This window comes from Elephantulus edwardii, unplaced genomic scaffold (genome assembly GCF_000299155.1).
Source record: "Elephantulus edwardii isolate Elephantulus edwardi_28Jun2011 unplaced genomic scaffold, EleEdw1.0 scaffold00226, whole genome shotgun sequence".
NCBI lineage: Eukaryota > Metazoa > Chordata > Mammalia > Macroscelidea > Macroscelididae > Elephantulus > Elephantulus edwardii.
Genome location: NW_006399976.1, coordinates 363814 through 390099, shown reverse-complemented (window position 1 = coordinate 390099; position 26286 = coordinate 363814). Strand labels below are relative to the sequence as shown.

Sequence of the window (26286 nt, the reverse complement as noted above, 5' to 3'; positions counted from 1 at the left end):
ATGATGGTCTATTCCATTTCTTAATACTCGCTTCCATTGTTTGCAGGGCGAAAAAAACCACGGTTTTGAGGTTCTCTATCACAGCGTGAAGCAGGGGCCCATCTCCACCAAAGAGCTGGCAGACTTCATTCGGGAAAGGTGAGACTTCACACCTCATTAACTCCGTGGCCACGTCCAGTCCAGGTCCACCAGCCACACTCACACTAAGCCCCATCCACAAAGCATCCTGTGGGCCACGCCCACTTGTGGCCCCACCCACAAACCAGTGCCTCCAATCCCATCCTAGTTCCATCCAGGAAGCCACCTTGGCCGTGATCTCTCCTCCCCGTCCATCCAGTTGCTGGACGCACATCACCCTTGCCCAGTCTCATCCCACGGGCACACCATGACACAGCCTGCATTGTCCTCTTTATAATCCTCGGACTCCAAAAACCGCGAGGACTCAGAGGCCCTCCAAACCAGTATTTCTCAGTGCTGTCAGATCCTGCATCTATCCTGGTCTTTTTGTAACTCACCCCCCATCCCCCAAGTTTCTAACCTCTCCAGGTGAAGGGAAAGTCATAGATAGTATAATCTATCTACCTGGGAATTAGTTCTAGAATTTTCAAGTCAGTTATTAAAGAAGTGGATGGCCAATCCTTCGTAATCCAGAAGCTCTGCTGAAACCTGCCCACCATGGGTGACCCACTGGTATTGAAATACTGGTTATACAACTTCCAGTATCACAGCAGCCAGCAACTTACTCCAGGGCAGCAACTGACAGACAAGTGCTGCACTCTTTAGAGCAAACTATTAATCAGCCAGCATAGGAAATAGCCTCTGATTACTAATAGTTCCTCAGAGGCATAAATGGCCAGTTAACCTCCTTGTCTGCCAACCAGGAGGTTGTTATTGTTATGTGCTGTCAAGTCACCTGCAGTTTAAGCCTGTTGTTGTTGTTGTGTACTGTCAAGTTGGAAGCGACATATAGCTGACCCTCTGGCAGGTTTTCAGAGGCAGTTAATCTAATGAGAAGAGATTGCCCATCCTTCTCCCACGGAGCAACTGGTGGATTCAAACCATGTGCCTTTGGGATTGCAGGACAGCCTCTTCTCACTAGGCCACCAGAGCTCCCTGTGTTTAGAGGTTAGAAATTTTCATTCACCCAGAGGCACCTAAGGAAAGACCAAGTTATCTGTTTCTGAAACCTCAGCTGCTTAAAATCCAACAGAGCATTTCGACTCTGAGCTCTCTGAGAGTCCGAATTAACTTGTTGGTTTGTTCTTGTAACCAAAGATGTCCCCGGGGGTGCAAGTGCTTAATGTGCTCAACTGCTCACTAAAGATTAGAGGTTTATGTCCACCCAGGGGTAGTATGAAGAAAAAGAACCCAAATCAAACGCTGTAAGCCTTACAAAGCACAGTTGTACACACATGAGGTTGTTGAGTCAGAGATGGACATGTGAACTTCTCTCCTTTCGTTATGTAATACAAATCATATAAACTATCCCACATATAATATGTGCTAAAAAAAAGAAGGATTGCTGCTATTACCACTACTATTAATAATAAAATGTACTAGTGGGTGTTTTTAGGTGCCATTGAGTCTGAGTATGACCATGTGAACAACAGATCTGAACCTTGTCCTATCCTGTGCCAGCCTCACACGTCCTGACACACTCGAGCACATGGTTGCAGCAACTGTGTCAATCCACCTGGTGGAGGGTCTTCCTCTCTTTGATGACCCTCCACCTTTCCGAGCACACTGTATCCCTCTCCCAGGAATAGCCTCTCTTATCAACATGCCCAACGTGTGTGAGATGAAGTTTTGCCCTAAAAATATATGTACTAGGGAGCTCTGGTGGTCTAGTGGTAAGAAGCTGTGCTGCAATCCCGAAAGCATGGTGTTCAAATCCACTAGCTGCTCTGTGGGAGAAGGACGTGCACTCTCTTCCCATATAATTAACTGCCTCTGAAAACCTGCTAGAGGGTCAGTTACAGGTGGGTTCCGACTTGACAGTACACAAGACACAACAAAAATGTATGTACTAGTGGGTTGAGGGGGAAATGACACTTCTATGAGTTTTTGAAATGTTCCCTCCACAAGAAACTGCACTGCTCCTGGTCAGCTGTTTCCCCTTCTCATGTCTGAGCTGGGGGAAATGAGTGTGGGGGCTAGGGTCTTTCCCATGAATGCCCAGAGCCCCCTCCTTCCCTTTCCTCCCATCCAGGGCTACCATCGAAGAGACTTACTCGAAAGCAATGGCGAAACTCTCCAAGCTGGCCAGCAATGGGACCCCTGTGGGGTGAGTAGGTTGCAGGTGGGACGAGGGTTGTCAAGGTGACGGTGGACTGGGTACATTGGACACCTTCTGAGATATAGACATCTTCATGCTGTAAACACATCAGACAAAGGTGTTGTCCTCCATGGGCAAATGGGGTTACTGAAAAGAGGAACATGGGACATGCATCCAATCACCTGATCACCATTCCTTCATTCCAATCTGTGGGGAAGTACACTGAGCTACCCTAGTGGTTAGAATTCACCAGCTCCGCTAACCAAAAGGCCTCATGTTTCCAGCAGTTCAAACCCACCAGTGGCTGTAAGAAAGATAGTCCGTCTTCTCTCATTAAGATTTATAGGCTCTGAACCCCAGGGGTTGCTGTGAGTCACAATCAACTAAATAGCATTGAGTTTGAATTTGGTTGGGTCAAAAAGGAGCCCTGGTGGCATAGGACATCAGGTGTTGCACTGTTATCCTAAGTTCAGCAGTTCAAATCCACCAACTATTCTTTGAAAGATGGGCCACCTTCTCCCATAAAAATTTACAGTTCCAGAAACCCGGGTCACCAGGAGTCACAATTGACTCAACAACAGTAGATTTTTATGTTGGAAGTCCCTGGGTAGCACACATATTTAAGCACTTAACTTCTAACTAAAAGGTTGGTAGTGTGAACTCACTCTGTCTTAGGTACCTCAGAAGAAATGCCTGGCTGTTTCCAGCCTTGAAAACTCATTGCAACAGTTTCTTCCTCTGCAGCCACGTAGGGTCACTGGGAGCTGGACCAACTCCATGGCAGTCAGCTTAGTGTGTGCCATTCTAGGCACTGGCATTTTAGTAGCAGCCAAGACAGAGAAGCCCCCTCCCCTTTTTTTTTTATGTTAAACACCACCAAAGCCGTCTCTCGGGGTGAAAAGTGGCAGGAAATATGGTAGTGTGACAGAGCCCACTCTAGTGAGGTCAGAGCTAAATCATGAGGAGTCAGCTGGGAGGGAGTGTCTGAGAGGACCCGAGTGTATGGTCTGTGGCAGAGCCAGTGCAAAGGCCCTGGGGCAGCAAAGAGTTTGGCTTGTTCCAAAAAGAGCAAGGAGGGGCCTGGAAGACCAGCGCATTTTGTGGTTGCTTGAGGGCAATTTTACTGACATGTGGAAATCGGCTGACTTAGTGTTGAGGAAGGATTTGAACTTTGTGGGCAGATTTGAGTCTACCTTGGATTTAAAGGAGGGTTTAGGGTGATTTATGGGGTCCCACTCCCCGTGCCTCAGTTTCTATTTCTGTCAAAGGCTGACCTCCTACCACGGTGGCAGAAACAAATGTCTTTATAGGAGGCCTTATAGTGTGGCAGGGCCTGGCGTACAGGAGGTGCTTGTGTAGAAACCGAAAGGGGCAGAGGGCAGTTCCCTGAGGCCTGGGTGTGACCCTCCTCCTTCTAGGACCTTCGCCCCGCTCTGGGAAGTCTTTCGTGTCTCCTCGGACAAGCTGGCACTCTGCCACCTGGAACTGACACGGAAGCTGCAGGACCTCATCAAGGACGTGCTGCGCTATGGCGAGGAGCAGCTCAAGACACAGAAGAAGGTGTGTGAGGGCGACCACTGGGCGGGGCCTAAAATGTGGGTGTGGCCTCCTGTGGGTGGGCGGGGCCTCCGGGAGGCGGGTGTGGCCTCCAGTGGGTGGGCTTGGGTCACCAGCTGCTCTAGAGTCCTGTGTCTTTGAACTTCCAGGCCCTGGTAGGTGAGTCGGAAAATTCTGTGTCAGTTCCAGAATCTTATACAGACATGTCATTGTGGAATTTCAGAACTTTACATTCTAAACCAGAACTTCCACAAACTACAGTCCCAGAGTCAGATCTGGCTTGCCTTCTTTTCTGCAAAAGCTAAGAGTAGACTTTATATTTTTAAGTGGTCGGGGCGAAAAAAAAAATCAAAAGAAGAATACTTTTCTCACAAAAAAAAAAAAAAGAAGAATACTTTTGAGAGAACTGAAAATTATGCAACATTTAAATTTCAGTGCCTGTAAATAAAACTGGATTTAAAAAATTTATATTGGTTTGCATACAAAATTAGCACACATCGTGTTTCACAATGAAGGACATTTCATTCACGTGGTGTTTCATATAATCATTCCCATCTATTGTGGTTTGTAAACTTAATCATCATTGAATTATGCCCACCATTACTCTGTCTTTTCAGGTCCCCACAAGATTTTTCCCCATTTCCTTTACTGCCCTCCCTCCACCCACCAAATTGTACAATCCTATGATTTCCCCCCACCCATCCTCACCCCTCTGCTCCCACCTCTCCCCCCCTTGGATCCCCACATGCGTTTTACTAGTTATCCTTCTAGTTTTACAATAATGGTCTTATGCAATATTTGCCCTTATGACATTGAGTTAGTTCACTCAGTATAATGTTCTCCAGTCTCTCCCAAGTTATGTAGTAATTTTTGAAATTGTTACTCCTCCATGCTGTATGTGTGTGTGTGTGTGTGTGTGTGTGTGTATACCCCATCATGTGAATGTACCACAATTTCTCAATCCATTTGATTGTAGTTGGATATTTGGGCTGGTTCCATGTTCTTATGAATAACGGTGCTATGAGCATTGGTGTACAAATGTCCATTTGCATCTCAGTTCTAGTTTCCACGAGGTATATTCCTCGTAGCAGAATAGCTGAGTCATATGGAATTTCTATGTTCAGCGTTTTGAAGAAATGCCAAACTGCCTTCCAGAATAGTTGTACCATTTTACAATCCCACTGACAGTGTATGAGAATTCCTATCTCTCTGCATGCCTCTCCAATATCTGGAGGACAATCACCTGGCCAACTGGCTGCATGAGGTCTATATTTGTTCCTATCCCAAAGAAAGATGACCCGACAGAGAGCGGAAATTATTAAAAAATATCATTAATATCACATGCAAGCAAGATTCTGCTGATAATTATCCAAACCGACTGAAACAGCACATCAACAGAGAATTGCCAGATGTACAGTCTGGGTCTAGAAGAGGCTGTAGTACTAGGGATATTATAGGTGATGTTGGATGGATCTTGGCTGAAAGCAGAGAATACCAGAAAAATGTCTCTTTGTGTTTCATTGACTACGTGAAGCCGTTTGTATGAATCACAGCAAACAGTGGCTAACTCTAAGAATGGGAATCCCTGAACTTTTGATGTGTTTATGTGAAACCTTTACTTGAACCAGGAGGCAGTGGTCAGAACAGAGCAAGTAAACACCGCATGGTTCAAAATTGGGAAGGGTGTATGCTAGGGATCTGTCCTAGCTCCACAATTTTTCAATCTATATGCAGAACAGATTATCCAGGAGGTTGTGCTCTATGAGGAGGAGTGTGGCATCAGGTTTGGAGGAAACTCATCAACAACCTGCATTATGCAGATAACACAACCCTACTTGCTGAAATTGAGGAGGACCTGGAGCGCTTGCTGCAGTTCAAGGACTGCAGCCTTAAACATGGCTTGAAGATTGACATCAAGAAAACAAAGACTCTCACCACAGGGCCGATTGACAGCATTATGATAGATAGTGAAGAGACTGAGATTGTTAACAGCACAACCAGCAGTCTTGGTACCAGCAGGCAGGAAACCAAAAGACAAATTGCATTGGGCAAGTCTGCTGTCAGGGATCTCTCCAGAGTACTGAAGAGCAGTGATGTCAGTTTGAAGACTAAGGTGTACCTGATCCAGGCCATAGTCTTCGCAATTACTTGGTATGAGTCAGAAAGCTGGACAATGACTAGGGATGGTAGAAACAGAATCGATGCCTTTGAACTGTGGTGCTGGAAAAGAGTACTGAATATGCCGTGCACTGCCAGGAGAACAAACAGGTTCGACCTGAAGAGGGTGAAATCAGGCTGTTCCTTGGACACAAGGATTCTGAAGCTCTGTCTGACATACTTTGGGCATGTTACAAAGATGGACCAGTCCTTGGAGAGGGACATCATGCTTGGAAGGATGGAGGGACAGCACGCAAGAGAGGAAGACCTTCGATGAGATTAATTGAGTCAGTGACTGGGGTAATAAGGGTAGGTGTGTCAGAGACAATAAGGGTGGCTCAAGATAGTGCAAGTTTCAGGGCAATTGTACATAGGGTCGCTATGAGTTGCAAGCGACTCGACGACACGTAACAACAACAGGCAAATATAAAATCATTTCAGGTGTCTATTAAGCTGAAAAAATGAGTAAAACAGCATGGACTTTTGCCATCTGTGATTTTTAATATATTAAAAGAGAGATAAAAGATCTTGTAAATAAACTAGTATAATTTTAACATTATTATTTTTTTAAAAAAAGAGAGAGAGAAAAGAATAAATACGTTTGCTTGTCCTAGTGCTGGCCAAGGGACTTGGCCAGGAGGGGTGTCTCCCAGGCAGAGGAGTGAAGGGTTGGGGTTGGGAATGGGTGTGATTATGAAACTGGCTTTGCTGCCTAGTTTACGCATGTGCTAAAGGGCCTTGGGTGCTTCACAGAGCCATCAGGGCCTCAGTTTCTCCATCTGTCACGACTTTACCTCGTACCATTGTGACGGAGTTCCAGAGTCAATATCAGGGAGGGGGGGCATAGGAGAGGTCAGAATGGGGCAGGCATTTTTTTGAGCTCACTCTTGAGCACATTAAGAAATTGGAAACGTGTGATGATAGTAGCTCTGAAGCTCTGGTGGCCTAGTGGCAAGAAGCTGTACTGCAGTCCCAGAGGCGTGTGGTTCAAATCTACCAGATGCTCTGCTGGAGAAGGAGGGGCAATCTCCTCCAGTACCTGTCAGATCCAATTTGACGGTACACACACACAAAAATAAAAAATAAAAAAAAAAAATTAAAAAAAAGTTAAAATTTATAAAAAAGAATGAAACAGAAAATTACTTTGTGGACCTAGATTCACAGAGTGGGTATTTGGGTAGCTGGGGGTTTCACAGTTGTTGCCTCAGGGCGCTCAGACACCCTCTCCCTGTCCCCGCAGTGCAAAGAGGAGGTGGTGGGCACTCTGGACGCGGTGCAGGTGCTCGCAGGGGTCAACCAGCTGCTGCCCAAGTCTCGTGACAATTACCTGAACCGCTGCATGGACCAGGAGCGCCTGCGCAGAGAGAGCACCAGCCAGAAGGAGATGGACAAGGTGGGATGTGGGTGCAAGGTCACCAGCGAGCGCTGTCCATCAAGGGTCCGGGGAGGGGGGTGGAGAGCTGGGAGCTGCCAGGTGAGAGATAAAAACATTACCACAAAATGATGGCCATTGGACCTGTGTGTGATCCTCACACCCTAAAGTGCCCCAGGTGCCCACTTGCCAGGTGGCAGGTGTGAATGCCCCCTCCCGGCCCCAACACCCACTCCTGCTTCTTAGGCCGAATCTAAGACCAAGAAGGCAGCTGAGAGCCTGCGACGCTCCGTGGAAAAGTACAACTCGGCCCGGGCGGACTTCGAGCAGAAGATGCTGGACTCTGCTCTGGTAAGAACTGGATGTCGCAGCTGTAAAGAGAGTCTGTTTTCCTTAACCCGGAATGTGGCATTCCTCTGGATTCCAGAACCTCTAAAACCCTCAGCTCCCTGGATTCTTAGGATCATAGGCTTAAAGCCACAGATTCTAGAAGCAGTTAGCCATTGTGGTCACTATTCTATCCAAAGCCAAATAACTTTGTGCCTCAGTTTTCCCACTTGTAAATCAGAATCAGAAAATAGTACCAACTTCAGAAGGTTGTTAAGATGAGTCACTATTTGTGTGACATCCTGAAGCACTGGTTGGTGTGGATGGTTAATGTTCTAGGCTACTTACTAATTGAAAGTCTGAAGGTTCTAGCCCACCCAGCACCACCTTAGAAGAAAGGCTTGGTAATCTCTTTTCAAAATATCACACATTAGAGCTCTGGAGGCCTAGTGGCAAGAAGCTGCACTGCAATCCTGAAGGCACATTGTTCGAGGCCACCAGCTGCTCACGGGAGAAGGATGGGCAATCTCCTCCTGTGCAATTTAACTGCCTCTGAAAACCCACTGAAGGGTCAGCTATGGGTTGGTTCAGACTCAAGGATACACAACATGATATCACACATTGAAAATTCATGGAGACTGTTCTATCCTGACACACATATGGTCATTGTGAGTTGGAACTGACTTGACCAAAGCAGTTGATTTTTTAAATGTAACTTTCTCAGACCAGTATCAAGTGCATACAAACTATTCCTCAAATCCTAGCTACTAATATTATTTCTATTGATACTGATGAGGGCTTTGAACAGGAGAGAGCCGGCTTTAGAAATGAAGTCTTCCTGCTTTTCATGGTGATTGGAAAGCCTGAATTCTGGTTCAGCACCTATCTCTCATCCACTGTTTAAATGTGTACAAAAATTCCCATTCTTTGGGTTTCTGTCTACTCAAATGTAGAATAAATTCTTTAGAATCTAGAGAGTAGTATTCAAACTTTTGTTCAAGTCACAAGTCATGGAAATATTCAAACTGATAAGGAAATGTATAATCTCAGGAAACTAAAAATTTAGGATGAAGTTTAGGCACAGCTAGATCCAGGGGTTCAAACAGTGTTGGCAGGAACCTCTGCCTCTTGGCTTCATGGGCATGTATCTTTTCACAGGGACTCTACTTCCAAGCAGACATGCTCTTTTCTGGAGTAAATGTGGGAATCTGTGTATATAGCCACATTAAACAAAATGGCCATCATCCCCTTTCCTCCAGCTTAAAGTCCATCAACTCATTGACTCAGGGAATGGAAGTGCCTCTTTCCATAGCTGCAGCAAAAATTCCAGGACACCACCAGATGCTCCGCTGGAGAAGGAGGGGCAATCTTCTCCTGTGCCAGTCAGATCAGATTAGATGGTACACAACAAGTTGTTGTTGTTATGTGCCGTTGAGTCGTTTGCGACTCATAGCGACACTATGTACAACAGGCCTAAACCCAGCCCTATCCTGCCAATTGCATGTCCTCTGACACACCCATCCTGATTACCCCAGTCACTGAATCAATCCACCTCATAGAGGGTCTTCCCCTCCTGTGCTGTCCCTCCACCTTACCGAGCATGATGTCCCTCTCCAAGGACCTGTCTCTCCTTACAACATGTCCAAAGTATGTCAGACGAAGCCCCAGAATCCTAGCCTCCAAGGAGTAACCTGGTTCAACCCTCTCCAGGATGAATCTGTTTGTTTTCTTGGCAGTCCAGGGTACATTCAATACTTTTCTCCAGCACCACAGCTTAAAGGCATCAATTCTCCTTCTATCTTTCCTAGTCATTGTCCAACTCTCTGATGCATAACAAGCGATTGCAAAAACCATGGCCTGTATCAGGCGCACCTTAGTCTCCAGAGAGACACCGTTGCTCTTGAGTACTTTAGAGAGGTCCCTAACAGCAGACTTTCCCATCACAATGCGTTTTTTTATTTCCTGGCTGCTGGTGCCAAGAGTGTTGACCGTGGAGCCAAGCAAACTGAAGCTGTGAACAATCTCAATCTCTTCACCATCCATCCTGATGCTACCAATTGGTCTAGTGGTGAGAATCTTTGTCTTCTTGACATTGAGCCTCAGTCCATACTGAAGGCTGCAGTCCTTGACCCTCTGCAGCAAGTGCATGAGGTCCTTCTCAGTTTCGGCAAGCAGGGTTGTGTCATCTGCATAACGCAGATTGTTAATAGATCTTCCACCAATCCTGACGCCACACTTCTCCTCATAGAGCCTGGCCTCTCGAATAATCTGCTTTGCATACAGGTTGAAAAGGTATGGAGGTAGGACACATCCTTGGCATACACCCTTCCCAATTTTGAACCATGTGGTGTGTGGTGTTACCTTGCTCTGTTCTAATGACTGCCTCTTGGTCCAAGTATAGGTTTCACATTAGCACGATTAAATGTTCTGGGGTTCCCATTCTTCTCAGAGTCAGCCAAAGTTTGTTATGATCCATACAGTCAAACGCCTTTGCATAATCAATGAAACACAGATAGACATTCTTCTGGTATTCCCTGCTTTCAGCTAAGATCCATCTAACATCAGCTACAATATCCCTAGTACCACGAGCCTTTCTTGGGGTGGGGGGGGGGGGGGGAATTCCAGGACAGAATCTTATTGGCTCATCCCCAAGCCAATCACTTAAGCCAAGGGGGTGTAGTGTTCTGATTGGTCAGGCTGAGCCATATGGAGGGCTTCCTAATCTTGCTGTATTCTCCTCTCTTCCTGCCATAGCGCTTCCAAGCCATGGAGGAGGCCCATCTGAGACATATGAAGGCGCTGCTGGGCTCTTTTGCCCACTCGGTAGAGGACACACATGTACAGATTGGGCAGGTGAGTTGGGTGAAGGATGAAGTTGGGGTGCTGGGTAAGGGGATCCTGCCTGACCACACATTCCATCTACCTGGCCCAGGTCCATGAGGAGTTTAAGCAGAACATAGAGAATGTCAGTGTGGAGATGCTGCTCAGGAAGTTTGCAGAGAGCAAAGGCACAGGCCGGGAGAAGCCAGGTGAGTCTGGTGTCCCAAGAGGCAGGAGACTGAACTTAGCCAGGCTTCAACTTCCCCGTCAGAAAATTGGGTTTGTGGCACCTTCAACTCAACAGCCTAACTGAGAAGAGGATTTGATATGTGGTCTTGTGTAAATTTTCTCAAACCGGAGCCCAGGTGTGTGTGTGGGGGGCTTGATTCCCAGGCTTAGTTCATCAGACCCCAAAAGTCCAAGGGAGCCATTTAAGGTTGTTGAGCAAAAGGCTAATTTGAGGAAAATGGATAGAGGATTGAAGAAGAGTTGCTAAGAACAGAAGTTTTGAAATCAGACTGAAGTTCAAGCTTTTTCTTCACGACTCACTGGGTGACTTTGGATGGGAATATCTGTTTCCTTCCTTGCAATGTGGGAGGAAATAATAGTCCTTTCCTCAGGAAGATGGAAGGAATACACAGTCACTGTATCCAAAATAATTTGTTGACACTGAAAAATTTAAGGAAGTACCATATGAACATATGGAAAATAGGGGAGCTCTGGTGGCCTAGTGGCAAGAAGCTGTGCTGCAATCCCGAAGGTATATGGTTTAAGGCCACCAACTGTGTCAAGGGAGAAGAATGGGCATTCTCTTCCTGTGCAATTAACTGCTTCCAAAAACCCACTGGAGGGTCAGCTCTGGGTCAGGTCCAACTCTATGGTACAACAATAACAACCGTATGAACATGAACCAATGGTAACAAAGGAAGACGTTCAAGCGGCACTGAAGGCATCGGCAAAAAAGTAAAGTTCCAGGAACCGGTGCAATACCAACTGACATGTTTCAAGAACAGAAGACATGTTTCAAAAAATGTTCACCAGTTTTTGCCAGGAAATTTGGAGGACAGCTGACTGACTAGAAGAGATCCATATTTATTCCCCTTCCCAAGAAAGGTGATCCAACAGAAAGTGGAAATAATCTTAACAGTATCATTAATATCACATGCAATCACATTGCTGAAGTTCATCCAAAACCTACCAGAACAGTACATTGACAGAGAACCACCAGAAGCTCAAGCTGGATTTAGAAAAGGACATGATTTCAGGGATAGATATTATTGCTGAAAGCAGACAATATCAGAAAAATGTCGGGGTGTGTTTTATTGACTATGTAAAGGCATTTGACTGTATTATTTTTTTTAAATTTTTTTAAAATTTTTGTGTGCGTGTACCATCAAATCAGATCTGACTGGTACAGGAGGAGATTGTCCCTCCTTCCCCGGCAGAGCATCTGGTGGATTCGAACCGTGCACCTCTGGGATTGTAGTTGCAACTCCTTGCCACTAGGCCACCAGAGCTCCCCGACTGTGTGTATTATAACAAGTTATTACTGACATTGGGAAAAATGGGGATCCCGGAGCTCTTAATTATGCTCATGTGAAACCTAGACCTAGACCAAGAAGCAGTTGTCTGAACAGAGCAAGGGAAAACTGCATGGTTTAAAATCAGAAACGGTATGCACAAAGGTTGTATCCTTTCTCTGTACCTATTCAGTCTGTACACTGAGTAAATCATTTGAGAAGCTCAACTCTATGAAGAAGAATGTGGGATCAGAGGAAGACTCGACAATCTGTGTTATATAGACGACACAGCCATACTTGCTGAAAGTGAGGAGGACTTGAAACTTTTGCTATTGAAGCTCAAAGACTACAGCCTTCAATATGGATCGCATCTCAACATTAAGAAGACAAAAATTCTTACCATTGGACCAGTAAGCAACATCATGATGTTGTTGTTAAGGGCCGTGGAATTGTAAACGAGACTCAAAGCAACCCTATGAACGAAAGACCTGAACACTTGTATAACTTTCATCAGTTCTTCAAGTTCATAGGGTTTCCAGAGGCAAGCTATTTCGGAAGTGGATGCCACTCCTGCTTCCAAGCTTGTTTTAATTGGGAGCTCCACCAAACACTGTCCACCATGGGTCACCATTACTGCATTTGACACACCAGTGTCGCAATGTTTAGCATCACAGTAACCACGAGTTACCTCTGTACAGCAATGCACAGACCAGTGCTATACCACTTAGAAGAATGTTTGACCAAACACAATTAAAATCTGGCTTGAGGGCTGCAGATTAAAATTACCTACCTTTGGCTTGGTAACATAACTTTCTATCCACTAGGCCAACAGAGCTCTCTCTATGTTGTTGTTAAGTGGAGAAATGATTTAAGTTATACAAGTGTTCAGACCTTTCATTCATAGGGTCGCTGTGAGTTGTGTACGACTCATTGGCACTTAACGGCAACAACAACATCATGATAGAAGGAGAAAAGATTGAAGCTGTCAATTATTTCATCTTACTTGATTCCACAGTCAATACCGTTGGTACCAGCAGGCAGGAGATCAGGAGACGTGTTGCACTGGCAAAGTCCGCAGTCAGGGACCTCTCCAAAGTACTGAAGGGCAGTGACATCAGTTTGAAGACTAAGATGTGTCTTAGTCTAGCGCCATGACTCAGGCCATGATCTTTTCAGTCACTTGCTATGCTGCTGATACTTGGACAGTGAATAAGGATGACAGAAGAGGAACTGATGCCCGTGAGCTGTAGTGTTAGAGTACTGAATATCCCATGGACTGTCAGAAGAAACATGTATGTCTTGGAGAGAGTACAGCCAGAATGTTCCTTGGAGGCAAAGATGGCAAAGCTTTGCCTCACATATTTTGGGAATGTTGCTACAAGAGGATATTCCTTCCACCACCCAAGTTCCAGCCAGAGATGGTGGGAATACCTGGAAGTCACACTGATCTCAACAAGAACCTGCTCTGGGGCTTTTACTGGGGCTCTGGTGGCCTAGAGGTAAGAAGCTACATTGCAATCCCAAAGGCACAAGGGTTTGAATCCACCATCAGCTCTGCTGAAGAAAAATGGGCCATCTCCTCCTGTGTGATTAACTGCCTCTGAAAACCTGCCAGAGAGTTCAGCTATGAGTCGATTCTAACTCAGTTGTACACAAAACACATAGGGGGAAAAAAGACACTTTCACTCCCTGAATCAGCGTGTTGGCATGATGTCACTCGGGTGTCGCTCCCTCCAGCCTCTCCAGCTGGAACTGGAACCAGCCCCTTAACCCTTCCCACTCATGAGGAACATCCCAAGTTGGTTCAACATCCTGGCTCTTGGCTTTGAACTCAGCTGACCTTGAACTCGGGTCCACCTGGCCGTGGGCGTATTGCTACCCTTCCCAGACATAAGTCTCTCTTGTGTTTCCCAATCTCCCCTGCCGCAGGGCCCTTGGACTTCGAGGCGTACAGCGCAGCTGCCCTGCAGGAAGGCAAGTACGTCTGGGCTCGGGTGCCCAGGCTACACAGACTGTGTGGGTGAGGGCCAAGGGTCTGCAGCGGGCCAAGAGGTACCCCCAGGGCTCAGCCGCCCCCCTTCATCTGATTCACAGCAATGAAACGTCTGCGAGGAGCCAAGGCCTTCCGCCTTCCAGGACTGAGCCGGAGGGAGCGGGAGCCTCCAGCAGCCATGTGAGGAAGTATTCCAGCTCAGCCTGGGTCCAGGGCAGCTCGAGTTCCCCTCTTCTGCCCGGCTTGTCCCAGATAACCACTGCCCCAGGCTAGCTGAAATCACCTCTGCCCAGGCTACTCTGGAATTCTTCCTGTAACCCAGGCCAGGCCAGAAGCCACCTGCCCCAGGCTGACCCAGCACCAGCTCGCACTGCTAGTGCTCCATCAATGGTTATGCCTTGGGCCTGGCAGCCCCAGAGGCTACCTGCCCAAACTACTACCAGATATTCCCCTATGCTGTAAATTCCCCAGCCTAGCCGAGATGGCCCAGAATTACCCATGAGCAGCCTAGGTGTCTGTTCTTGGCCAAGGCTAGCCTGCATAGTCTGTGACCTCCAGGATGCTCCCTGCCAGAGTGATCCAGAACCATCCACCCCTGTGAGCCCCTGAGTCCCACCTCCTCCAGGGACTAGTTTAGGACAGTACTGCAGCCAGGGGCCTCTCCCCTCTGCCCCACGCCATGTCCAGGGTTGTGGAGGGTGGGGATGAGGTGGGCCAGGCTGACACCCACATCTCCTTCTCCATCCCCAGAGACTCCGGGGAGCCTGATTCAGGGGTGAGTGCCATGGAAGGGGCATGCTTGGGATGTGAGTCGAGGCATCTGATCTCACCCTAGGGCCCCACCCTCAGCCCTGGAGCTGAGATTGGAAGGACGAGGGTGAGGGGCTAGAGATGGCACACCTTAGGGGCTGGGTTCAAATCCTGCCTCAGTTGCAGGCACCCATTGATCTTGTGGAAGAGCCAGAATCTCATAGTAGCCTCGGTTTACCCCTTGGCTCCCCCACCTTATGATGGGCAGAGACGTGTCCTGTTCGCAGAGAACTTGTCCAAATACCAGGGGAATGTCATTACTACCTATAAGGTTGTTTTAAAGTCTGAATTGATCCTGGAGGTAGGGCAGTGGCAGGGGATTGCGTGTTGGGTAAGGCAGGCGCTGACCCACTCCTCTGCCTTCCAGACCTGTCCAGAGGTGGATGAAGAAGGCTTCACCGTGCGGCCAGATGTGACCCAGAACAATATCCTTTACCACCACCTAGTGGTGACTGCTAGCACTGCAAAGATAAAGCTCTGCACGATCCTTTAAAAAATCCTGAGCTCTTACCGTTATGACTCATGGCGACCCTATCTACAGAGTAGAACTGCTTCTTAAGGTTTCCAAACATGTAAATCTTTACGGAAGCCGACTACCTCTCCCATGCAGTGACTGGGTAGATTCAAACAGCTGACATTTTTGGTCCAACACTTAAACTACTGCACCCTTAGCCTACCATGAGCAACTGTGTGAACCCTGGAATGGTCCCTATGGGGCCATCCACGTGGAGGAGGCAGATCCAGATGCAGATTCCTTCCCTATGGGGTTAATTTTTAACAAGAGGGAGCCAACGAAGCTCTGTTATACCAGAAGATACCAGGAGGGGGCACCAGAGTTGGGGTTTTAACAGCTGATTACGAGTTCACCAGTTAAAGGCAGGCATACCTCATTCTCTGGGAACTCTGGTGGTCTAGTGGTAACAAACTGCGCTGCAATCCCAAAGGCACTTGGTTTGAATACACCAGCTGCTCTGCAGGAGAAGGATTGTCCATCCAGGCAATGGCACACAACAATAATATGTCATGTGCAAAGCAAAGACTTGGATAGGTGCTTCTTTAAAGCATGGTGTCAGGTTTGAGGGTGGTTGGAGAATGAATCCTGGGAGGGAGCACCCTTGGACCTAAGGGCTGATAGAAGGTGGGTGTTGGGATCCTCTTGGCCCCTTGACTACAGTGCACGTACAGCGGAGCCCTCGCGTTTCTCGTCTAGTGACTCTGACTTTGACGATGAGGAGCCCCGGAAGTTCTATGTGCACATCAAGCCCGCCCCACCCCGGGCACCAGCCTGCAGCCCGGAGGCAGCCGCAGCCCAGCTCAGGGCCACTGCAGGCAGCCTCATCCTCCCTCCTGGTCCAGGGGTGAGGCCTGAGAGGGTCACTCTGGGTGGGGGTGGGGGATTGGCTGGACACATCTGTGCCTGATGCCACCTCCTTTGTCCATAGGGCACTATGAAACGTCACTCTTCACGTGAGTAACTTGTTAAAGACCATCTTTTTTGGGGAGGGAAAAGAGCCTGGAGTGTGGGTGTTCAAATCCCAGCTCGCTCTTGTGATTTGGAGCATGCCACTTTACTACTACTCTGACCCTCGGTCTCTTTTTCTGTGAAATTAGATTATTGTGAGAATTAAGTAAGACGTGAACTATCAAGGACAGCCAGGGCTAGGGAACCCCTGATATTTGGAACAGGGAGCATGAGAGATGGGGTGATGGAAAGTTTCAGCAGGGCACCTCTGTTGTAGGGGACACCACTGGGAAACCGCAGAGGCCCCGATCTGCCCCGAGGACCAGCAGGTGAGTTCCAAGGAAAAGGGACACATGGTTAATACAGTGAGTAGGTGAGGCCAGCCTACCCCCTCCTGCCTGTCTCTCATTGCCTCCCACTCTGCTTGTGCTTCTTATGTGATGAGCATGTATTGGGCACCTACTGTGTGCTCATCTCTTCTAGACTTTAGGAGTATTAGAGTGGCCAAAACAGATGTTAGGGTGACTGATACAGACACCTTTTCCCAGAGTCACATTCTAGTGGTTCAGATTTTAAAACTCACAAACGAATTTGAGGATATTTAATACTACTAAGCAGGTAGTGGGGTAGAGGATAAGGGACGATTTTCGCTGGGGTAGGGGTGGGGACACTGCACAGTTTGAGCTGAAGAGAAGCAGGGTGTGGCCACAAGGAAAGCCAGGAACAGAGCTCCAGAGAGGGGTCAGCATGTGCAAAGGCCCTGAGGTGCCACCCTATCTCCCAGCTGTGCAGAAAAGCCGCAATCAGAGGAGCAGTTTTCCAAGAGCCTCTTTGGGCCGCCCCTTGAGTCAGCCTTTGACCACGAAGATTTTACAGGTGACGGGGCTTCTGAGGCATGGGCGTGGCTAGCTGGAGGGTGGGCGGGGCTTCAGGGAAGGTGGGCTCCTTTGTGGCCAATGGGAAGATAGGCCGGACCACACTGCCCTGTGGGGGGGGAGGCAGATTCTGACCGGTCCTCCCCTCCCACCCAGGGTCCAGCAGCCTCGGCTTCACCTCCAGCCCTTCCCCTTTCTCATCCTCATCACCTGAAAATGTGGAGGACTCAGGCCTCGACTCCCCTTCCCACGTGGCACTCGGCCCCTCCCCGGACTCCTGGGTGACCCGGCCAGGCACCCCGCAGAGCCCGCCGAGCAGGAGGGCGCTGCCCCCCGAGTGTAGGGGGGCACGGGCCCCTCTGCGATCTGACTCACCGCAGCCCCTCTCAGCGTCCCTGGGCCCCTGGGGGCTGGAGGCCGTGGGCGGAGGAGGTGAGTCCAACGGCCACGGGTAGGGTCTGAGCCCAATTGGGGAGGCAGTATGAGCACCTGTTGGGTATTGAGGACACCATGGAGCCGAAACGGGCAGAACGCACACGTTTCCAAAGGACAACAATAACGTCCTTACCTGACAGTCAGGAAGCAGCAGGTTCAGGGTGAGGGCTGGGGGGACTTCCCAGAGGAGGTGGCATGTGACATCTGGGCTGAGATTTGAAGGAGGTGAGAGAGAAGCTGTAAAGATAGAGGGGACTGTGTCCTATGGGACGGGGAAGCCATGCACAGGCTTGGACTGGGAGCCTGCTGGGCTGGATTTGAGGAGCAGCCCTGAGGCCTAAGTAGCTGGCAGGAGTAGGGCAAAGAGGGATGGAGAGAAAGAGGTAGGAGAGAGGCCGGGGACCAGGGAGGAAGAAGCTGGGTGGGGGACAGCTCAAATCCCGGACAACTGGAGATCCCCTTGGACAGGGCAAAGGTCATCCTCTGGTATCAGGTTGCAGGAAGATGTCATCTAAAGCGGAAGGAGGAGAAACAGGGTCAAGGTCGTGGAGGAGTGGCCAGGGAGGGGGCAGGGGGAGGTCCTGAGCTGTTGCCTGCGTCAAAGCTGGTGATAAGGACCCTTGACAACATGGGGGGCCGGGGAAGGCACGTGGATGCAGTGGGCTCTGAGGGCTGAGGGGTGAGTATAAACTAGACTAGGTGGCCAAGTCGGATGTCAAAGAGTTAACTGAATTTCTGCAAAGCGATGGTTCTCGACAGGGCCGATTCAGATCCCAGGGGACACTTGGCAAATGTCTGGAGACATTTTTTTTTTTTTTGCGTGTGTAAAGTCAAATCAGATCTGACTGGTACAGGAGGAGATTGTCCCTCCTTCTCCAGCAGACCCTCTGGTGGATTCGAACCACGTGCATCTCTGGGATTGCAGTGCATCTTCTTGCCACTAGGCCACCAGAGCTCTAACATTTTTTATTGCCTGACTTGAGGGAGGGCGTGATGCTACTGGCATGAAGTGGTGGGAGGCTTGGCAGCCCCTTCCTCAAACACCAGCAGTGCTGGAAGTGAGAAACGGGTAAAGGGGGACATAGACAAGAGTGGGAGGAGGTGAGCTTGTGTGGATGGAGCAGAGCAGGGGGCACTAGGGAGGCAGGAGACCCGGGAAGGCTAGGCGTCACATCATAGCACCCAGCACCCCAGAAGGTACCCAGGGGAGTACTCAGGCAGGCCAGCACACTCACTCTCAGAATAAAGCTCGTGGCATCACTGAATGTTGGATCAGAATTCCCAGCATTCCCCTGTGCGTACCTGCTTCCTCGGCATTCAGCGTTTGCTTGCATATCTTCAGTCACAGGGTGCTCATCTCCTCTTGTCCATCTGTCTGGTGTCTGGGAGGCTCAAGGCTGTGGAAGACATTTGCAATCCTTTCTGGCACCTTCTCCACAGACCCTCAGGGGATGTCCCCCAAATATCCCCAGCTCCCAGCCTTCCGCTGAGCCCCTAGCCTTGGGAGGCATGAAGGTCGGGCCAGTGTCTCACTGATGCCTGCTTCCACACCCACTCTCCAGACCTGACATCATCCTCTGCTGACCTCACAGCCCGAGAGGGCCTGGCAGCCCCACCCCGAAGACCCCGCTCCAGGAAGGTGTCCTGTTCCCTCACCCGTAGCAATGGAGACCTGGTAGGGTGAGGGGCAAGGTGGGAGCTGGGCTAGGGGCAGCTCGGGGTGCTGCTCCTGGGGTTTCAGAGCTCAGCCAACTTCTTTCCCTTCCAGTCTCGCTCACTGAGTCCCTCTCCACTGGGCACTGCCCCTGAAAGGCCCAGCTTCTCAACCCAGACAGGACACGGTATGTGAAGATAGCCCAGGGCCTTGGCTTCCGCTTCCTTGATTTGAGTGGGTGGGAATGATATGATACAGGTGATGTTGGCAAAGTGAGATATATGCTCACTCCCTCTGTGTCCCCCCATTCTGTTCCCCCATCCCAGGAGTCTCCCGAGGCCCAAGCCCTGTGGTCCTGGGCTCCCAAGATGCCCTGCCCGTGGCCACAGCTTTCACAGAGTATGTCCACGCCTACTTTCGTGGCCACAACCCTAGGTATGCAGTGACTAGGCTAATGATTGGGAAAAACTTGGATGCATTGCTATCAACCGGGTTTCCTGGAGGCCCTGTGTCCAGGTTCTGACAGGGACTGTTGTCAGATATGCTTAGGGTGGAAGGACACTGAATGCCAAGCCAGACCCCAGGCCCCTGTCCCATGGGTGATGAGAGCCATGGATGATAGTTGAGTGGAGCGAGGCATGGCTGTAGCCAAAGTTTAGACTTTTTGAATGCTGCCGGTGGGCATTGAGCTGACGAGAAGCAAGAAAGAAGTCCGGAATGCAATCCCAGAGGTGCGTGGTTCGAATCCACCAGATGCTTTGCTGAAGAAGGAGGGACAATCTCTTCCTGTACCAGTTAGATCCAATTTGAAAGTACACACAAGAAAAATTAAAGAAAAAAGAAAGAAAGAAGGCCAGGTCCAGGGAGGAGGTGAGGTAGGGGTACACAGAGGAGCTGGGGATAATTGGAGACCGAGTTTGGGAGCTTTTAAAGCCAGAAAGAGGAGGAGAGCATTAGACCTGTAACCCAAACTGCAGGCATTTGCGAGACAGAACATTTAACTTTGAGCTTCCTAGTGCCCTAGGGGAAAAGGAAACTAGGAAAGGGGCTATACCTGCTTCTTTTAGCCCAGTGTAGACGCTACCTAGTGCATCTAGTTAGTATATAGCAGGGGCGGTTGAGAGAAAGGGTGCTGGGTACAGTCAGGCCTTGCTGCCTTTGAGAAGCCTGGGCAGCCTTGTGATAGCCAACACTCATTGTCCTCCTTCCCAGCTGCTTGGCGCGAGTAACTGGGGAGCTGACCATGACCTTCCCAGCTGGCATCGTGCGTGTATTCAGCGGGACCCCGCCCCCACCTGTCCTTAGTTTCCGCCTTGTGCACACGGCCCCCATTGAGCACTTCCAGCCCAACTCGGATCTGCTCTTCAGGTATTGTGGAGGCCCCAGAGGATTGTGGGGGCGGGAACTCCCCAGGCCTGAGTTCTTGCTCTGTCCTTAGGGATTTGCTCTGTGGCCCTGGGAAAGTGGCTCACCCTCTCTGAGCCTCACTTTCTCTCTGCTCTTCAACCTTTGCCCCCATGACGTCATGCTTGGCCGAGTCAGGGAATCTGCATCTTTAGGAAGCCGATGGGATGCTAGAGGTACCTCTGAAGGGTGGTAATCCTCACTCCTGGTCTTTGCAGTGACCCCTCCCAGAGCGACCCTGAGGCCAAAGACTTCTGGCTCAACATGGCAGCTCTGACAGAGGCCCTGCAGCGCCAGGCAGAGCAGAACCCGGCTGCCTCCTACTATAACATGGTGCTGCTGCGTTACCAGGTGGGCGGTGGGGCAGGGGGCACGGAAGCAGGCGGTGCAGGCAGGGTGGACTTGGAATGAATGCAGGACTGTGGGCAGAGTCAGAGGGCGGAGCTCTGCAGGTACTGACAGCAGCAACTGTGCAAAGTGAAAGCTGACTTCGGACGAAGCACGCGCCTGCCCTCTGCTGGAGGAATGTTGTACTACAGGCTGATTTCTAGTCTTCCCCAGGAACCTCTGCTACTAACCTTAAGAGATTGGCGGTTCAAACACACCTCGACATGCTTTGAAGGGAAAGCTGGCAATCTGCTTCCATTAACATTACATCCAAGAAAACCCTAAGGAGCAGCACAGGGAGTTTCCTTCAGTTGGAATGGACTCAAAGGCGATGGGTGTTTGCAGAGCAGGAGGGCGTGCGTGCGTGCGTGCGTGGGTGTGTGGTGTAAGGTGTAGGGTGCAGGTGAAGGAATGGCCAGCGCTCAGCCAGTTAAACGGTGTGCATGGGGCAGAACAGGCTGGCCCATACCATGGCTTCTCTCTCATTCTCCCTCCACCTAGTTCTCCCGCCCTGGTGCCCAGTCGGTGCCCCTGCAGCTGAGTGCCCACTGGCAGTGCAGTGCAGCCCTCACCCAAGTCTCAGTGGAGTACAGCTACCGGCCTGGCGCCACACCTGTGCCCACATCACTCACTAACGTCCAGATACTGCTGCCTGTGGGAGAGCCTGTGACCAACGTCCGCCTCCAGCCTGCTGCCACCTGGTAAGGGCGTGCGGGAGGCTTGGCAGATGCTCCAGAACCCTCCAGGTCTCCCCTCGATGCAGCCACTAAGGGGTCCACCTCAGGCCCAAATACCATGTGCTCTCTCTTCCCGAAGCTTTTGTTGATAATAATATCTAACACCTGCTATTTGGTGTAGGTCCCTTAGCAGGGGCTTGGGCCACCATCATCCCCATTCAAGAGAGGGACACTGAGGCACAGGTTGAGATAATCCCTTGTCCACGATCTCATTAGGATTTGAACCCAACGCCTTGGTCTCATCCACACAATGCTGCCTCCATTTTGCACAAACGTAGAACCTGCCACAATGAAGTCATTTGTATGTTGTTATTGTTGTTCTGTGCTGTCGAGTCACTTGCAAGTCATAGCGACCCTATGTACAACAGCCCTAAACTCTGCTCTGTCCTGTGCCAATCGCACTGTCTCCAACACACCCATTCCTATTATTCCTATTACCCCATCACTGAATCAATCCATCTCATCGAGGGCCTTCCCCTCCTGCGCTGTCCTTCCACCCTTCCAAGGACAGGTCCCTCCTTACAACATGTCCAAAGTATGTCAGACGAAGCCTCAGAATCCTTGCCTCCAAGGAACTGCCCAGTTTAACCCTCTCCAGGGTGAACCTGTTTGTTTTCTTGGAAGTCCATGGTACATTCAGTACTCTTCTCCAGCACCACAGCTCAAAGGCATCAATTCTCCTTCTATCCTCCCTAGTCATTGTCCAACTCTCTGGCACATAACAAGTGATTGCAAAGATCATGGCCTGTATCAGACACACCTTAATCTCCAGAGAGACACTGTTGCTCTTTAGTACTTTAGAGAGGTCTCTAACAGCAGACTTTCCTATCGCAATGCATCTTTTAATTTCCTGGCTGCTGGTGCCAAGAGTGATGATTGTGGAGCCAAGCAAACTAAAGCTATTAACAATCTCAATCTCTTCACCATCACCCTGATGCTGGCCAGTTGGTCCAGGGGCGAGAATCTTTGTCTTCTTGATACTGAGCCTCAATCCATATTGAAGGCTGCAGTCCTTGACCCTCTGCAGCAAGCGCTTCAGGTCCTCCTCAGTTTCAGAAAGCAGGGTTGTGTCATAGGTCCTAAATAAAAGAATCATCCCCAAATCCTGCTCAGCTCAGACCCACAGGGAAAGCTGTTCTCTATCCCACCCACATTTCAACGAGGTGGAGGGGAGGGAGCTGGCTTTCTGAGGTCCTGTAGCGGGGAGGTAGCTGAGCCGGGCTGCAGCTCTCTGGTTCCCATCATCCTCTCTGAGGAAGACCTAACTCTGCTCCTCTTGTTGACAGGAACCTGGAGGAGAAGCGGCTCCTGTGGAGGCTTCCAGACGTGTCAGAGGCCGGGGGTAAGTTCTGGTTCTGGGCGAGACCTCCAGGGTCTTGGGTGAGAGGGGCTTGTTAAAACTGAGGGAGAACCAAGGACGTAGAAGTGTGGACATCAAGGAAAGCTTGGGAGGGTTTGGGCAAAGCTGGAAAGGAGAGCAGAGGTCCTCTGGCAGGACTGGTCTGCAAACCGCCAACAGTGAGGCCGAGAAGCGTGTAGGGGCACAGAGGCCACAGGAGGTGGCTGACCCTCCTGCCTCCCCAGGCTCCGGCCGCCTGTCTGCCAGCTGGGAGCCACGCTCAGGACCCAGCACCCCCAGCCCCGTGGCCGCGCAGTTCACCAGTGAGGGGACCACCCTGTCAGGCGTGGACCTGGAGCTCGTGGGCAGCGGCTACCGCATGTCACTAGTGAAGAGGAGGTTTGCCACAGGTATGCCACCCCGGAGGCCAGGGCCGCCCCACTCCAGCTTCAGTGACTTTTGTCTGAAGGAAGCAGGGATGTCTCTCTGCAGGTTTATTTGGAAAGGCTACACAGTGTTGGAGGGGTGGAGGGAGGTGAGTCCTAAAATGGGAGGGGTCAAGAAGGACATCAAGCTTGGAAAGGTAGGGGGTCAGTGAAAGAGAGGAAGACCCATAGCCTGCTGGATTGACAGCCCCAAAGAGAACCTGTCACAGGGGACTGCAGCACGGGGCTGTGTCAGGAAGGGTGAGGACGGCACAGGACAGAACACATTCAGATCTGTTGTTTATGACGCTGCTATGGGTCATAGTCAACTCAGTGGCACCTAACAACAGCGACAAGAAGAAGGAAGACCCCAAAGCTCCATTGATGACCCTAATGGGTTCTTGCCCTCACCAGGGACTATTGGAAGAGTGGGAATAGTATGTTACTGGATGTTTGGAAAAGGAGACATTAGAGGTGAAGGCTAGGAGTCCAGGAATAGCCTCAAAATTCCTGACCACTACCCGTCTCCCCCCAGGAATGTACCTGGTGAGCTGCTGAGCTCCGCCGTGTGTCCTGGTGCTCACCGACCACTCACACTCTCCGTAGACCCTGGGGATCCCCCCAGCCTCCTTGAGGCCTGCACCCCATGGAGAGGAGCCCCATGCCTCACCTGGAGCAGCCTCAGACACTCCTCTTCATGCAACCCCATGCAGGCCCCAGTCTTTTAATGTTCTTTGAATAAACACTTTATTTTCTAATAAAAGCAAAACAAACCTCCTGCTTCAGGAAGTTTCTCCTTCACGGCGTGAGAGAGAGATGAAGAGGAGATGGGTGGCTGGGGGAGGTCTAATGCTCCCTTGTCTTTGCCGTGACCAGTCAGTTCAGGGTGATGCTAGGAGAGAATCAAAACCTCAAAGGATATGCCCAACCCCACAGGAATAGAGCTGTACTATGGGAAGGATAGGAACTAAAAGCACAGAGAGGGGAATCAGGAGAACTTCCTACGGAAAGGGCATTTTACATGGGGTTTTGAGAGATGAGTAGGTGTTTACCAAGTAGAAGGGTATCCCAGGTAGAGAGATGGCAAGTGTCAGCTTCCACAATGTCCATCTGGAGCAGAGCGAAGTTCTTGGAGGCTGTGGAGCTATGCAGCCGGGTTTGGAGCCTGCTTGACCATGCCTGGTTCTGAGGCCCACCTCACTGGGTGACTGAAGAAGACTGGGAGCTTGAAAGAGTGCCTGGTACCAGAATATGAGGCATTCTGGTGGGTACTTTTTTCTGTAGGGAGCCTAGGCAGAGGGTTGGCCCTGGACACGTGATCAGCCTCAGGGGTGAGTGGGCTGGTCTGGGTTCGGCAGACAGGCCTGGATCCTGCTGACATTTGAAGACCCTGGACACCCAGCCTGAGGCTGTACAGGCCCAGCGACAGAGCCTGTGGTTCAGTTTCCTTGTCTATAAAATGGAAGAAACGGCCATGGCTTCTCATTTTTTGAGAGATCTGAGGAGGGCTTCCCGGCTGAGAGCCAGTGCACAGCATCCCTGGGGTGTGTGACTATCTCAGTTTCTACCTTGACTGAGAGTCATCTCCCACAGCCCAGATTCTATACACCGTCTCGAGCGGAAAGTCACACTACAACCACAAAATAATGAAAAAAACCCAAACACCGGAAATAAAGAATAAAGCACTTGATTACTCATGGTTTCCAGGGGTAAATAGCACGGCATGGTTGTAAGCCACAGCACATGTGGGGCGGTGGGGGGGCGGGGGTGGAGGTGGAGACAGTGGACCAGAGTCACAACCACCAGGTAAGTAACCAAGATGATGAAATATTTGACAATACAATCAAGCTCTTCCAACAGCGTCCTGCTGCTCCTCCCTTCTCTGAATTGTTTTCTTGCTGAGATGCCTATATTATTGTTTGCCGTCCGCCCAGGACAAAGTAGAACTGCCCCACTGGGGTTCCGAGGCTGTAAGTCTTCATGGGGTGCAAAGGAGCTCGGCAGGCTCCAACCACTGACCTTTCTGTTAACAGTCCGACACTTTACCTACCCTGCCATCTGGGCTCCTTGCACTTACTGCAACTGCCATCAAACGGGTATTTCCCTGCCTGCAGCAAGCCCCACCCCCTCCCAGCCTCTTTTTTTGCCAGACGTGTAATCTCTCCGCCAACAAGCAGTGCTATATCAACAGTCTCCTCCAGAGGATGCCACTGCAAGCACACACCTTCACCCCCTTATCTGCTGCGCCACGCTCCGCAGCAGTTGGCTGCGCCAGATAACCACGCTGCTGAAACCAAGAGGTTCTCCACACCTCAGCTCCCCGCAGCCGTTACACACGCCACCCTCCCTTTCCTGCTCTTTCGCTTCAAAGGAACTGGCGTTAGCAGCCAGCCATCAAGTCGAGGGTGACTCAGTGACCCTATGAACACGGATCTGAACCGTGTCTCCCAGGAGCGCTCTGGCTGCGCTTGTCCCAAGATGTTTATGTTTGCTTTTTTGGCCTGTCCGTGGGATAATTGATGCTCTTCTCCAACACTGCAGCTCAAAGGCAGCAATTCATTCTTCTGTCATCCTTATTCATTGTCTAGCTCTCAGATACATAAAAATTGATTGGAAAAAAGCAGGAGTAGCCATATTACTCTCTGATAAAATAAATATCAATGTAAAAACCATCACGGAAGATAAGGAAGGTCACTACATAATGCTGAAAGGGTCAATAGAACAAGAGGACATAACA

At 50.0% G+C, this 26286-nt stretch overlaps 1 protein-coding gene across 1 annotated transcript; it reads left to right on the top strand.

Annotated features, from left to right (window-relative positions):
* Positions 1–52: 52 nt before the first annotated feature.
* Positions 53–24107, top strand: FCHO1 (FCH domain only 1). Its single transcript, XM_006898257.1, has 25 exons — positions 53–138; positions 2210–2284; positions 3694–3835; positions 7230–7382; positions 7608–7712; positions 10443–10541; positions 10621–10717; positions 13958–14002; positions 14123–14201; positions 14772–14796; positions 15199–15256; positions 16011–16189; positions 16274–16298; positions 16571–16622; positions 17078–17169; positions 17325–17600; positions 19166–19278; positions 19372–19444; positions 19584–19692; positions 20470–20625; positions 20880–21012; positions 21550–21749; positions 23072–23127; positions 23370–23534; positions 24085–24107. Exons 2-25 carry the CDS (start codon positions 2241–2243, stop codon positions 24105–24107), a joined length of 2499 nt encoding a protein of 832 aa, XP_006898319.1. The 5' UTR covers positions 53–138; positions 2210–2240.
* The last annotated feature ends 2179 nt before the right edge of the window (positions 24108–26286 follow it).